The 16,382-nt window shown below is 33.6% G+C and overlaps 2 protein-coding genes across 2 annotated transcripts; one reads left to right on the top strand and one right to left on the bottom strand.

Moving 5' to 3' along the window:
- Positions 1-1,716: 1,716 nt before the first annotated feature.
- LOC132608893 (phosphate transporter PHO1) lies at positions 1,717-10,722 on the top strand. The gene is made up of 15 exons (XM_060322674.1): positions 1,717-2,068; positions 2,669-2,779; positions 3,037-3,271; positions 4,681-5,038; positions 6,230-6,278; positions 6,423-6,494; positions 7,120-7,249; positions 7,519-7,639; positions 8,587-8,836; positions 8,936-9,040; positions 9,135-9,179; positions 9,480-9,632; positions 9,736-10,017; positions 10,102-10,238; positions 10,320-10,722. Exons 1-15 carry the CDS (start codon positions 1,844-1,846, stop codon positions 10,408-10,410), a joined length of 2,364 nt encoding a protein of 787 aa, XP_060178657.1. The 5' UTR covers positions 1,717-1,843; the 3' UTR covers positions 10,411-10,722.
- A 138-nt stretch (positions 10,723-10,860) lies between these two features.
- Positions 10,861-15,815, bottom strand: LOC132608894 (long-chain-alcohol oxidase FAO1-like). The gene is made up of 3 exons (XM_060322675.1): positions 15,254-15,815; positions 14,714-14,986; positions 10,861-12,787 (listed from the first exon to the last, which is right to left on the bottom strand). Exons 1-3 carry the CDS (start codon positions 15,458-15,460, stop codon positions 11,042-11,044), a joined length of 2,226 nt encoding a protein of 741 aa, XP_060178658.1. The 5' UTR covers positions 15,461-15,815; the 3' UTR covers positions 10,861-11,041.
- Positions 15,816-16,382: the final 567 nt, after the last annotated feature.

Here is a 16,382-nt window from a genome sequence, read left to right as displayed (position 1 = left end):
AGGCACTAAGGTCTGTAATTACAGAGTTGCTGAACAGGTTACAAGATTGATGATTGTCATCCTTAACAAGCAGTTTCCTCGCCTCAACTTCAGAGGCAGCTGACAGGAGTTGTGCAACAAAATTGATGGAGCTAAACCTACTATAAATACCAAGATCATTAAATGGGAAAAAACTACTGATAACACCCTTAAGCTTAACACTGATGGGTGCTCAAAAGATCATCCTGGAGAGGCTGGTGGTGGAGGGATACTAAGGGATGATTATGGAAATATGAAAATGGCTTTTCACTCCTATGGTAACTGTAGTAACAATATGGCTAAAGGTCAGGTTGTTTTAAATGGTCTTTAATGGTGTGCTAATAATAACTATCACAATGTTATCATAGAGTCTGACTCTTTGATCACGGTTAATATGATAAATAGTAGAATATGTGGCGAGTTCAGGACATTGTTATGCAACTTAGATAGATCATGGAGACTAGAAATTATTAGACATATCATTGCTTTAGAGAAGCAAATGAAGTTGCTGACTTAGTTGCCAACAATGGTGGTATGCAGAAACAAGAGACCTTCTTCGCAGAAGGTTTTCTTTGCCCAGGCAAGTGAAAGCTGCTCTGAAGAATGAGCAAGATGACACACCTAAATCAGAATCAGAATCTTAAAAGGGGCATTTCAATTTCTTGTCATAACTTTCTGGATTTATATCTGTTTCTTTACCCTTTGGAGGCATATTAGACAAATAGTTTATGTAGTATGTCTCACTGTAGGCAATACTCAAACCTGTAATCATAGCATAGGGCACCAGCTGTACAAGGGTGAAATATTCATCCTCATTCACCCTCGTAGCGGGAAAAGACAATCTTCTTCCTCTTGTACCTCTTTTGTTAACGGAATGAACTAGTAGGATTCTGCCTAACCACCCACCATTGATGTGACTTAATTAAAAAAAAAAAAATTGCATTCACCTAGCTCCGCTTTTATAGACGACCACTTAATTAAATTATCTAAAAAAGCAAACACCTTTTTTATATGTCTTACATTTTCAACATTAACAGTAGGTGCGTAACGCTAACATCCTCTTTAAAGCGAGGCTCAAATGACGAGTCGGGATGATCAGGATCATCAAACATGATCTTACTTCATGGATTTGATTAAGAAATAAATGCGTCTTTGCTATTAGTTACAGTATCACTTTTGGCACGATGAAAAGTGTTTAATCCTTATAACAATATTAAGAAAGACAAGAAATGAAAATGCATTTCCTTGATACCTTGTGTTATTAGCGGACGACAACTCGATAAAGTGTCAACTACTCACAAACAGGGGTTGATTTAGGGTACGGGTTCACGTAAATCCGATAGTGTTTGTTCAAATCTTATATATATATATTAAGAAATTCTCTGAATATCTATACATATTTGACTGTGAATCAAGTATTATTATATTACTCTGAGATTGCTATAAAAATATATAGACTTCAAATCCTGTATCTGCCTCGACTCTACCCACAAATTAAAACTCACTCACAAAAAGCATTAATCGATTGGATCAGAGTAACATAAACATGTTGAATAAGTCATTCTTTTGATAGTTGATTCACTTTTTTTCTGGTGTAAAAAGGTAACCATTATGCTTCTAAGAAATAAATAAGTATAATTAGTATAGCAACAAAAACAAAGCAGCCACTATTTAGTGTCTATTACTATTGACTTTTGTCTCTCTGTAACACTCTCCGTACTCCTCTATATATCTTTGTAAACTTCCTCAACTCCCCTCTCATCCCTAAATTTCCCTCCTTCTTCTTATTTTTTTTTTCCCTTCTTCTCTTTGAAAAAAAAAAACAATGGTGAAGTTCTCTAAAGAACTTGAAGCACAATTGATTCCAGAGTGGAAGGATGCCTTTGTAAATTATTGGCAACTTAAAAAACAAGTTAAAAAAATCATGATTTCAAGAAAACCAAAGCATCATGCTCATGATGGAAACTCTTCTCTTCATGATTTTGGTCGATCCATTTTCGACTCCATTCGTTCTTTCACCCACAAGCTTCATAAATCTGAAGTTTCTCAAGTATGTTTTTTTCTTTTTTTTTTTCCTTGTTGATATAATTTGTTCAAGTTTTTTGTCCTTTTGTTTGAAAAAGAAAGGGAAAAGTGATGTTATTTTGAGGCAAAAGGTATAAGAATATATATATATATATAGCCCATGGCTGCACCACCACTATCAATAGTAACAAATGTATATTCTTGCTTTTTGCCACCTTTTCTTCTCCTTCATGAAAATGGTTCTTTCGTTACCTTTTTTGTTTTGCATTTTCATACAATATAGAAAAGATGGTTCTTTAGTTTCTAGTTTCTTTATTAATCTTCATGTTGAGTTGAATCACCGGAAAATCAAGAAAATATCGTGTTATAATGGATTATTGAGTTGAAGAGGCGTGTGATTTAGCATGGAGGCAATAATGAAACGGTTCCTTTTCTTTTCTTGTATCATTTGTATCATGAAATTATCGTGAAGTGTTGAAACAAGTACAACAACCTGAAAAAAAGGAGTCAAAATGAAAATGACAATTTGATTATTATCTTCGAATTAAGATGAAACTAAAGTTATTATTAATAATCTCCATATTTTGGTATTAATATTTTTTTTTTTGTGAAATTGTTTATGTAGGTGAAGAGCATAATTAAAGAAGGAGAAGTTGAAGGGGAACAAGAAGAGCAAGAAGAAATTACGTATGAAACTGAAAATGAGCTTGTTCAGTTGTTTTCTGAAGAAGATGAGGTAAAAATATACATTAAGAAATTCACTACAAAATAACAGGAATTAGCTAGAGAATTCAACGTTAGTCTGTCACTTAATAGTCCGTAGCTAATTAAATACTCCATTTTGGCAATTCATTGTAATGAATATCATTGAATAGGAATAGCAACGGATATTTGTTATTTAGCTTCCTGGTAATTGAAAATTTTCAACAGTTATGTTGATTTTTGTGATTTTTCAATTTTTTTGTTTTTGTTTTGGTATTTTTGCATGTGTAGGTGAGGCTATTTTTTGAAATACTAGATGAGGAGCTGAAAAAAGTAAATGACTTTTATAAAACTAAAGAGAGTGAGTTTCTTGAAAGAGGAGATATTCTAAACAAGCAGCTCCAAATATTATTGGACCTCAAGCAAGTTCTCAGTGACCGGCGCCGGAAAACCCTCGGGTCAAGATCCGGATCCGGGTTTTTCAGCCGGACCCATTCATCATCTGGCCGGAACTCTGATTTTTCCGGTAAGTTTCAAATTTTTCATCCTTTGATTACAATAATTATAAGCATGCCATGTGATTAGTTTGTAAAGTTTATTTTCCCAAATAGAGTTCATGGGATGTTTTTGTAGTTTAAGAGTAGTCTAATTAAACACGTAAAAGTTGAATATTGGTAATATTTTTCAAATTATCTTGGGTTTAATTTCTAATTTTAACTATGCAGTTAAATATTTCATATATAGTACTCCTGTTTAATTTATTTAAAAAAAAAAAAAAAATCTCTTTCTAGAACCAAAAACAAACGACAGCTCGATCAATCTTTGAAAGTCCAACTTTGGGTATAAGAATTTCAGAACAAAAAAGATTCTTCTTATACACTAGTGAATTTATTTAAGATGATTTTTAGAGAATTAAGTAGTGAGCTTACTCTTTGTTTCCATATTTTTGGCTTGGGTGTTAATATTGATAAGCAAAAGTTGCAAAATATAGCTATGGAAAGGAAAAAAAATAACTTTTGAAAAGGTTATATTAAGAACTTTAATTTGCAAATCAAGATTGATCAGTGCGAATAGTTTCGAAAGCATGTATAGTTCCTCCATTTACAGAATCATGGTGGTCCCAAATACAAAGGTTGCATCTTAATTGTCTTCCAGCAGAGTAATCATTTCTTATTGTTTCGTAATGTTGTTATTGGATTCCACAACATTTTTCATATACGTCCACCCTAAGATATTCAGACTCTTTAAGATTTTAAACTTGAAAGAGCAAGGAATATGCGAAGAATTTAAGTTATATACGCTGATTGAATAAAGATATTTACACTATCACTATTGTTCAACCTATTAATAAGATGTTAGTTACATACCAACCTCTTATCATTTTACCAATTAAAGCTCATTATAGAAAATATATACATGTAATAACCTTATCAACAACTTGTTCGTGTAATTTTTTTTTTCAAGCGTCAGTGCATAAACTTAAACTGAAAAAGTATTGTCACAGTTGTTATATCTAGCTAGTCTGTCCAATAATATCAATTCAATTATTTCTATCTGAAACCTATGTTGCTTGAACTCTTTAAAAATACTTTTGGATATGATGTGCATCAGCGGATCCTCCAAAATCAACGCATTTTCTGAGAATCCAATATGGACGCAGCAACTATTTTGAAGAGTCCGAGCAACATAGTCCGAAATAATATAACATTTTTTCTGGGTGGTACGTCGAAAGTACTCCAAGCGAATATTGTGATAGTTATTTATGTATAAAACCTATGTAGCCCGAACTCTTCAAAAATATGCACACATATTAAATCCTCCAAAAGCTATGTAATTTTCGAGGATCCGACATGATTGCATTGCGGCATCATTTTTGGAAAATCTGAGCAACATAATCCGAAACAAAATGCTAACATTTTCTTTTTTGGTCTGTAGAAACTCCAAGTGAATATTGTGATAGCCCAACTGGGACAGAAACAATATCACAAACAGAAGAAGTGATAGCAGCACTAGAGAAGAATGGGATAAATTTTGTAAATTCAGCAAGCACAAGGGCTAAGACTAAGAAAGGTGGGAAACCAAAAGTGGCCATGAGGATTGATATTCCAGCCACTACACCAACACGTACTATAGCTGCTGTTACATCTATGCTTTGGGAAGATTTAGTGAACAACCCAAAAAAAGATGGACCTAGAGAATACGTTAACAAGAAGAAAATCCAATGTGCTGAAAAGATGATTAGAAGTGCTTTTGTGGAACTCTACAGAGGCCTTGGCTTACTCAAAACTTACAGGTTTGATATCCAATGTCTGTCGCTAATTTCTGTTTTTTAATTATTTTATTTTTCAAATATAAATCGTTTACTTTCTAGAGACAGATTTAGAATTTTAAATCAATATAAGTAGAATATCACTACACGAAAAAATATCTTGCCTTATAGTTGGTAACGTAGTTCATGCATGCAGAATGATGATGATATACCGAATAGAAATAGCGGTCATGACAAAATCAAGAATTTCGTTAAAGTTACCATTAAACAAGGGTGTTCAAGATTTACAACATATGCATAAAATTAAATATTTGTCGTATACAAATATAATTTTGAGCTGGCCATGGTAATGGTTGTCGTATAAAAAGTAACATGTATCATTACAGCAGAGAATGCAAACTCTATTATCGTGGTAGCTAGCTACGATGAGTTCCAGGCTACCTTGGAAATAGAGTTTATAAGTTCTATGTACTGATAGGTTAAAAAAATTATACAATTAGGCTATTTAAATTTTTTTATACAATTAGATTATTTAAGAGGTGATTGCATATTGTAAATCTATTAATTAATAATTATTGATTAATATATTAGAATAAAGTGATTACAATTAATTTGGTACTATAACATATTAAATTACACAAATAGTAATACATTAAACCTTAATAATACTTATATTTAACATTGTATCGGATCAAAGTCCTTTAAGAATGTGGCGTAGCGTGTTGGTGTTGAAAAAACAAAAACACTTTCCTCTTTTTAGGCCCGTGATGTATTTGCATTTGTTTAGTGTCTGTGTAGTTGAGATTTCGTAATATGATTGATTTATGTCGTGATATTAATTTGACTTATCTAGCAATCATTTTATCATTCAACGACATTGGAAACAAACATGTAACAAACAATAAAGTGCATCTTTTATAAAGGGGGAAAAAGCAACAAGAAAATGACAAAAGAAAAAAAAAGAAGTATTAACAATGAAGATGCATTAAACGTTTAGCAAATATTTGTGAATTCTTTTTTACCTTTTTTTTTTTTTTTTTTTTTTTGGCTTTCAATTTATCTATTTTGGGCTAACTATGTGTTACCTTTTGATCAAAATGTTTATTTCATAAGCAACATAGCCAAATGAAACGGAAGAAGCTTCATGAACGTAAACGTCTATAATATTTGTTACTTTTGAGTTCTAAAATTTTCAATGACTCTGTTTTTTTCCAGCTCACTAAATATGGTGGCTTTCGTGAAGATACTTAAGAAGTTTGACAAGGTAATGCTTTAAGTATCAATTGAGGATTAGTGTATTTTATATAAGAAAAATGGAAACAATTTAAGCATCGTAATTTTCGCACCTGATCAATAAATGCGTGCGTGAAATATTTTTGTGATATTATTTCTTTTTTTCCTCAAACAGGTAGCTAAGCAGCAAGCATCAGCCAATTACCTTAAACAAGTAAAAAGATCCCATTTCATTAGCTCTGATAAGGTAACTAGTTTTCCGTTGATAAATACATTTATCTTTACCTCTATAAAGAATAAGGTATTGCTTTGATGTTTCATGTTGTCTTCATGAATATGCTTGAAAGGAAAAAGAATTCTCATACATGTGTGAGATATCATATAGGTGTCATTAATTACTATTAATCTCCATAGCTACTTATGTTGCTTGAATCCTTCAAAATCTATGACGCATATGTGACCATCTGATACTAGGATGTGGGCCGCGATGAAATCCAAATTAAATTTGGTCAACTTAACCCTGAATGCTTTAACTACCTTTATGACCAAGAAGCTAAGATTGATTGGGTAGTTCAATAATTTTAATCAATCGAAATATATACTTATATATATATATTGCAATATATATCTATGAGTGAAGAAAATTTTGATTTTTAGATTTGCATGCACCCGTATCGAGTTTTCGCACCCGAGTTCTAGCAACATAGATAGCTAATGCACGCACCAATTCTATCATGAAATGGAAATATATTGTTTTTATAATATTTGTTGTTGTTTAATGAGTTAATGGTTTCTTTGTAAGATGTGGAAAATGCATGTACTAATGTTACAATATTTTTTATTTTTTTTATTTTTTTGTTATTGGTGAGAAGGTGGTTAGGCTAATGGATGAAGTGGAGTCCTTATTCACACAGCACTTTGCAAACAGTGACAGGAAAAAGGCAATGAAGTTCTTAAGACCCCAACAGAATAAAGAATCTCATATGGTCACCTTTTTTGTTGGTAATTTCCTCACTCACCACCTACACACTCCCCTTATTAAAAAAGAATTAAAAAAAAAAACTCAAATACCCTTCCTTATATCCCTCTCTAGATCCATCTATATGCATATGTTAGTGCTAATAAAAGGTAGAAACAAAGGTCCACTGAACATGTAAAATACGTTAAGTAACCTGTCACAAGTAGTTAAATTATACTGATGTCGTAAAATAAATTTACAGAGTCACTGAATATAAATAAAATACTCATAATTTTTGTTGGATATGTTACAGGGCTTTTCACAGGTTGTTTTGTTACGCTATTTAGTGTATACGCAATTTTGGCTCATTTGAGTGGCATGTTTTCTCCTAGAACTGAAGCTGGTTATGTTGAAACTGTTTACCCTGTTTTCAGGTACCACTTTTTTTTTTTCTTCACATTAGTCTCATGTTTTTCCCTCTTCCTTCACAAGCTTTATGGATGTCTTTTTCCTCTTAAAGTAGCTCCATTTTTTAACTTGCTATTGTCATTAATTAATATTCTTGCCATATTTCCAAATATACTATAGTTTGTGACTTGTGAGATCCAATAAAAAGACATATGTTATGAAAAATGACTAGACTGTCTCATATTCTTTAGGTAATTTATTCCCTCACAGGGATGATTTATCTGTAACTACCTTATAAGTGGCATTATTGGTAAAAACATTTGGTGTATAAAACCTAAACTGTTCAGTGATATATGAAAGTGATTCGATGAAAACTTGAAAGGGCAGAGGAATTCAGATATTAATGAACATTTGCTTTGAGGTAGCCTGTAAGAGAATACTATATGTTTCGACAGAAATCTATACTATTAATATGGGATAATTTGGTGTTGGTTAAGATTGTTAATATCCTGTATTTTGTGTTACAAATGGTTATTTTCTCTCAATGATTTTATCATGTAACTGCCTGTAATATGTCGAACTAGTTACCTGGAAAATAAAGCAGGTATAACCGATTAACTTACATTGATATATTACAAAGTCCGTCCATATTAATGCTTCAGTGATAATGCTAAAGATGAGTACTGTGTAAGGGATAATTTGGTGCTAAGTCAAGATTGTTAGGATCCTGAACTTTGTGTAACAACTTGTTTTATCTGATCAATGTTTACTTTGTTCCCTTTTTGTCATGTAACTTCCTCTAGTAAGTCATACTAGTTACCAAGAAAATAACATGTTCTATGTAGATAACCTATAAAATAGATAACCCGCTATAACATATTGAATTGCAGTATTAGTGTAAACCAAGTTAAATATTTTCGAATATTAAAAAGTTCTATGATGCTAAAGATGAGTACTGTGTAATGTTCTGCAGCATGTTTGCATTACTGAGCTTGCATTTATTCATGTATGGATGCAATCTGTTCCTATGGAAGAGCACAAGGATCAATTACAACTTTATATTTGAGTTTCAACCAAAGACAGCTCTCAAATATAGAGATGCTTTCCTCATAGGCACTTGCTTAATGACTTCTGTTGTTGGGGCTCTGGTTGTTCACTTAATCTTACTTTCAAGTGGATTTTCTCCGAGCCAAGTCGATGCAATTCCTGGAATTCTCCTACTGGTTTGTCACCTAAAATATTTTTTACTAACTTTTATGTTGAATGCATAGCTTTCTATTGTTACGAAGTCTTTTGAACTGATTGCCCTTTGCATTTTTCAGATTTTCCTTGCTCTGCTGATATGTCCACTGAACATTTTCTATCGTCCAACGCGCTTCTACTTTCTCAAAGTGATACGTAACATCATCTGCTCTCCATTTTACAAGGTACTTTCAATTCTTGAAAATCATGAAAGTGGTTTCTATAAATAGTTTTTGATGACTTATATTGATCTCTCAAATATAATGTTAATTGATGCAGGTGCTCATGGTAGACTTTTTCATGGCTGATCAACTAACAAGCCAGGTAGCTAACTTTTCTATCAAACGTTTTTTTTTTTCACATTATTTTCTATTCAGACACAATTTTAAAAGGTAAAAGATGTCAAAAGCACTCTGCCTGTATGAAAAACAAACTTTCCATTTGATGTTTAAGTGTGAATAGAGGTCAAATAAAAAATCCGAGGGGTTGACCCTTTATGAACGTCACAAATAATGGCCTCTAGCCTTTATTATAGGAACTATATGGTAATTGAAAGACTACAGAACAAAGTATGAACGTCCAGGATGTTGCATTCTTAACTTAGCTTCCGTTTTCTGTCTTTAGATCCCATTGATGAGGCACTTGGAATCATCAGCTTGCTATTTTCTTGCTGGAAGTCTCAAAACTCATGGACTTCCAACCTGTAAGTCCGGAAGGATGTACAGAGAGCTCGCTTATGTTATCTCCTTCGCGCCATATTATTGGCGAGCAATGCAGGTAAATTTAGTAACAGCTAACTCTAGATTAAATTCACTGCTAAAGAAATATTTTCATCTTCCATAGATCAGTTAATTAACTATTGGGTTTGTCATCTATTTAGTGTGCAAGGAGATGGTTCGACGAGTCTGACATAAATCACCTGGCTAACTTGGGAAAGTATGTTTCTGCTATGGTCGCTGCTGGTGCTAGGCTAACCTATGCAAGGCAGCCTGAATCACAGTTATGGTTGGCTATCGTCTTGGTGACTTCAGTCATAGCCACAGTTTATCAATTATATTGGGATTTTGTTAAGGACTGGGGATTTTTTAACCTAAAATCCAAAAACCTGTTGCTCAGAGACGAACTAATCCTTAAGAATAAGAGCATTTACTATGCTTCAATTGTAAGTCCTTTCTCTTTCAACAGCTTCTTTTGTTACATACAACAATATCATATATCTGAGCAGACTTTAAAATTTCAATCATAGGCTTTGAATTTGGTCTTGAGAGTAGCTTGGGTGGAGACAGTGATGCATTTCAACGTTAGACTATTTGAATCACGTTTACTTGAGTTTTTCCTTGCCTCATTGGAAGTTATTCGACGTGGTCACTGGAACTTCTACAGGTACACTATAAGTCCAAATTATCAAACAGTTTTGTTTTATAGGAAATGCATATTCCCTTACTATATATTTTGGTTGTTTAGGTTGGAGCATGAACACTTGAACAATGTTGGAAAATTCAGAGCAGTGAAAGCAGTTCCTTTGCCATTCCGCGAGACAGACTCTGATAGTTAGTATACATTTTAGATCCATGTTTGGATATCAAAGACAGGCTTCTCAATAAGAGGAAAGCAGTACTTTCCGCAGCAGCAAATTTGAGGCAGTTATCGCTAATGGTGGGAGTGGAGAATCCGCCATCATTTTGTTGACCATTTAACAATGAACCAAGCCTTGTGGCTCAAGGTGTTGCCAAGAAGAATTGCACTAAGCTAATGTTATTTCCATGCCTGTTTGTATATTTTCTCATTCTTAACTCAATTGTGATCAGAAATTGTATCTCTGAGACCTTATATTATTCTTAGTAAATAAAGTCTTGATTTCCCAGAATACTTTGGTACACTGTTATGATTGTATGTCACTAACATGTTCCGCGCCTTAAATCAATTCTGATCCTTTATCCACATTCAGTATTGCTATAAGCCAACTGCATTTTTGTGTTATAAGTAGGAACAAAAGAATGAAATTTAACACGAATATTTTGTTTTATTGAGATCCTCCTTATCCACTAGGTATACATATCTCACTGGTTAAAAATGAAAACTGTTTAACTTAAAATGAAAATTACAAGTGTAGGAACATTCAAAGAAGGACAAGGCATTAAAAATTTGTATTGAAACAGAATATATATATAGAGAGAGAGGATCACTTATCTTGAGAATTTTCCTTCTTTTATCATTTCAGCAATCTTCTTGGAAAGGCAATATGCTGTGGACTGAATAGTGATCATGGGATTTACACCAACAGCACCTGGCAGAACACTAGCATCACAAACAAATAATCCATCTGCTTCCCAACTCTGCCCGTTCTCATCAACCGCGCTATCTTTTTCACTCGTTCCCATCCTGCAGCTCCCCATCTGATGAGCAGAACTATAAGTTGTAAACTCCTTTACAAGTGACTTTGGCCCCATTGCTGCTGTGACTGTGTCAAGAAAAGCCTCGAGTTCTTTTTCACTTTTTCCCTTACATTTAATTCTCTGTCCATCGCTTTGTTGAGTGCCTACCTCATCAGCTCCTGCTGCTATCAAGATCCTTAAAGCTTGTCTTAGCCCGTGTTTCAAACTTTCTATGTCCATGGCGTTGAAGTTATAGCTTATTCTTCCGTCTGGTCTTACTTTTCCCGATCCTACGTCTTTAACCATTGCAAATAAATGAGCTGTTCTGGAATACTTGAGTAACCTATTCTTCAAGTCCTCTCCAGATGTCCAAGGACATAAAGCAGCGAATGATCCCGGTCCTAGAATTGGAGATTCTATTATAGCTCTTACATTGGAATCATAACTTCCCACTTTGTGTACTGAGGTAATGATTCCTCCTTCAAATACTTTTCCCTTGTGGTCTGAATAGGATTCCGGAAAGTACCCCCATGCCATTATGACTGGATGAAGATGGAGATTTCGGCCAATGTTCGGATTTTTCAATCCACTAGAGATCATAAGTGGAGGTGTCAAAAGAGAACCACAAGCTGAAATGGTCACTTTTGCCTCAATACATATCTTCTTTATGATATCTTTATTCATACTAGTTGCAATCACTCCTAAGCATATCTTGTCTCTTTGATTGCCATACTTATTCTTTTCTACTATGAATTTCTCGGCTTTGCATCCTGTTATAATCACTGCTCCACAGTCCACAGCATCCACCAGCCAAGTTGTATCAGTTCCTTTTTTCTCACCTCTTCTACAGCCATAGCAGCACGAGCCACAATAATGATTCTCGGATGAGTTTCGTGGCACGCCTTCAACTTCAAGACCGAGATTTTCACACCCTCTTCTGAGAATCTGATTCTGGAGACCTTCTTGTGTGCAATTTTGAGTCACACCGATTCGTTCACAAACCTTGTCCATAGCCGATACATACTCAGGGCTTTGGAAAATGGGGATTCTTTTATCGTCGCCCCATTCTTGCATAACAGAATCAGGAGTCTTGATGCAAGCTGACCAATTAACGGCGGAGCCACCACCAACCGTTGATCCTGCCAAGATCATAATTTTACCATCCCAAGTTGAGAGTATTCCTCCTGATTCATACAGTTGACCTTGGGAAGGTCCTTCCAAGGAAGAATAGTCTGATTTAATGAAGTAGTTTCCTTTTTCGAGAACGACAACTTTTAGGCCAGAACTTGCAAGAACACTTGCTGCAACACCTCCACCACATCCTGAACCAACAATGACAACATCGCATTGAACTTTGTACATGTCGTTTTTGGTGTCTTCTGTGACTTTTAGGCCTTTTTGGACAAGGGACTTGACAATACTTGATTCTGTTTCATATATAGTTTCTACAATTCCCTTCTGTAGAGGTCTCTCATCAGGTGTTTCTGAAGAGTTGTCTTCATTGTCTACTTGATATCCCATGTCATCCCATGCTGGATTTTTATAATCTTCACCAACCTATGGCAAGAAAAAGGACACTCAATTCATCATTTTTTAGCTAGTTCATGTGGTTCTTTAGTTAATTTCCTTGAATCAAAGGATACAAATTTGTTGAATATAAATTAGAAGTACTCACAAAATTTGTCCAAGACAAATAATCGGTCCAATAAATCTACTAATTGATTATCAAAATCTCCCTATAAATGATTGGACTGCATTTGAAAGTAAAATAACTAAACAGAAGAAATGTTACTTAGATTCAACATCAAACACTTGATTTTCTCATCAATATTGGATGTCATAGCAACTGTTCATATTTGAAGATCACATAAATTGTGTGTTGCTCGAACCTTCCAAGAATGTTGTCGTGCTCATGTCGGATCCTCCAAAATGCATAGCTTTTGGAGGATCCAACACACACCCCACGGTATATTTGAAGAGTCCGAGCAACATAGTGATTAATAAAGAGAAGCAACCTGGTGCTACTGAAGTACTCTGCGATCAAGAAAACATAAATTAGTTTCATTTTCCATTCAAGATCTTGGAACAGTAAGGACCAAAGTACAAAACCATATCGGAATAATGTACACAAAAAGATGTACATTAAAATCTTGGGACCAAATAATAGATGAGGTGACCTTTTCTACTGAAAGAAGAAATTTGTCCACAGATAAAATACTTACTACTATTATTTGAGTTATAAACACATAAATAGGGACATTGACAGTAACTGTTAGCATATCAAAATCTCCAAAAAAGCTATCATTTTCAGCCACCTAACTTCTAGAAAACAATTATAAATGATTTTTTCAACAATAAACAGTGGCCAATTAATTCATCTTCAATGGTCACATGTTTTAAATTGCAAATCTGTTTTAAGGGCCAACATAACGTGACTTGATATGAGACTTTTCTGCATTTCATGTGTTTTGTTGGGATTAGCTAGTAAAGAAAAGGATCTTTATCCAAAACTAAATTGGTAGTTTTATTCTTTTGTCAAATTAATTTAATAATGTCAGAATACCCTTTTCTCTGTACAATACATAAATTATGTGCTTCATGCACCTAGTAATTTTCAATTACTAAGGAACTTTCTCTTCTTTTTTCAGAAAGATTGCTTACAATAATTAGGTTTGCTACCTTTTATTGAAAAAATCTTTGAAAATATAAAAAATAAGTAAAATTTAAAGAAGATGATGCTTGTTAATTATCTAATGGTCAGCTTGATGATGGCACAATTTACTTCCTAGTGACCAATTCTTCAAGGACACTCAACTCAATGCTAGCTTTTGGGAAAACAAATGTATAGCCATTTGTTAATTTCCAAGTTTAATAAGTACTTGCATAATTGTAAAAGGTACCTTGATATCCAACTTACATGTTGCCCATATCACGAGAACAACTATACTAAAGGAAAATGAAGAAAATACAAAAAAGCCCTTTTGAACTATGTGTCATGTTTAGCATAAATATTATTCTGTTTCAATTTGTTTGAATCTATTTTTTCTTTTTAGTCCGTGTCAAAATGAATGACATCTTTCCTAATTTGAAAAAAAAATCACTTTATGAATTATTTACAGCCACAAATGATTTACAGCCACACAAATTTTCAAGGCTTATTTTGAACCACAGGTTTCAAAAGTCTTTCCTCTTTCTTAAATATCGTGCCCAGTCAAATGAGTTCATATAAATTGAAACGGAGGGAGTAGGTGATTTCTTATCATCTATTGAAACTTTGGTAAACATAGTTACCCAATACCTATACTGTTGTTGGAAGGTAACAGATATCTTGTAAAACTAATTGAGTAGTACAAAAAATTAACACGAACACCACGATTATAAAAATTTTAAAAAAAAATGGAAACTATGTGCCATGTTTAGACTCAAGAAGCAATGAGCAAAGCATTGATGAAAAATTTTAGAGAATTGAAAAAAAAAAATTACCTGAGTAAAGAAGACATAGAGACACAAGAACTTGATAAACACAATTGCCAATCTAACAGGTGTTAAAAATCTGTTCTTGAACCATTTTTGCAGCACAATTTCTCTTTTCTCCAATGGTATATCAGAGAATTTATTGATGTAAGGCCAACTTTTACTAAAACAAAATAATCCGCATAGTAATAATGTCCCAATTCTTGTTGATAGGATTCTTAATAATCCCCTCACCAAGATTCTTGCTTCCCGTAAACAACTTTTAGTTACAATGTCTGCAACCTGCAAATGATCAACAAAAAACGAAAAAAATAAGTTACCCCTTTAAATTACTTCAATTCACCTATAAAAATAAAAGATGGGGTTTTATCAATTGACAGAACTAACCTAAATAGCCGACCACCCAACCGCTTAAACTAAAAATAGTCTCCAGATGTATAAAATATGTATAGTATTCATATAATCAGTGTATAATCTATATATACCGGCTAAGAAAAGTAAATAGTAAATCCGACCGCCTATTTGCGTAAAGATCACATCTCTTTTTACCTCATCAGGAATTGGATACTGAGAGCCAGAAGCTTTATGAAGGTATTGAATTTTATGGCTATTGTTTTCAAGGGAGTTTTGAGGAAGAGGAGGAAGAAGAGTTTCACAAATGCTGGTCAAAGTTTCCATATCTGATGAAGAAAAACCATGACTATACCTTGTCTCTCTTCTTCCACCTCTAAGTAATGGATGAACCTTTTTCTCCATTCTTCCAATGTTTTATTGCTTGTTTCTTTCTCTTTTTAAGATTATTGGTTTTCAATGATTGTTGAAATTTGTAAAGAAAAGTTTTGGTATTTAGAGGGGTGAGATGAGTATCTTTCTTGTCTTTGTCTGCATGAGAAAAGGTGGAGAGCTTTACAATTATCTTAGTATTTTTTAATGTTGCCTTGCTTTTCTTGTTTTGTTTTTCTTTAAGGCCCTGTATTTTATCTTTTATTTTTTATGTCTTGTGATTTGGTATTCAAAATTCAATTTGGTCCAACTAATCAGAACTAGTAGAAGGAAAACAGCTCTTTATCAAAAGTTTCTTTCATTCTCGTGATTTGAATTTGAGATATTTTCTTAAAGGGTAGAAGGTCAGAAGGATGTTATCCATCCAACTAGTGGCGAAGCTAATTTCAATTGCGAGGATCGAAAAATTATGTTGTGCAAATAGGGTAAACGAAAAATTTATACCCCGTATATTTTTTAATCCTCATCATAATGGAAAAGTTATAAATGTAGTGTTAAGAAGAGTTCAAAAATTGATATAGGTTATAAGTTTTAACTAGGGAAAATAACATTGTATGCCGATTAGCGTAAAATAATTACCCGTTTTAGCCCATAATTTTTTTTATTACCTGAGCTAGCTGTCACGACCCAACCCCGTAGGCCGTGATTAGCGCCCTAATTGGGCACCCTAACATACGTATCCAAATCGAATCACATACAAATGGCATATACTGGCACAATTATCATACGCTGTCTCAAATTATATCAAACTGTTTCAAACACATTTCAGCGCAACCTTACACATATACACATATATCAAAAAGTCGGCAAGGCTATCAAATGTATCAAAAGCCGACAAGGCTATCAAATGGCACCACGGCCCAAAACATATGCAAATGCACGCCGACAAGGCTGC

Source organism: Lycium barbarum, chromosome 9 (genome assembly GCF_019175385.1).
Source record: "Lycium barbarum isolate Lr01 chromosome 9, ASM1917538v2, whole genome shotgun sequence".
Taxonomy (NCBI): domain Eukaryota; kingdom Viridiplantae; phylum Streptophyta; class Magnoliopsida; order Solanales; family Solanaceae; genus Lycium; species Lycium barbarum.
The sequence above is the reverse complement of the archived record's forward strand: the minus strand, read 5'-3'. Positions and strand labels throughout refer to the sequence as shown.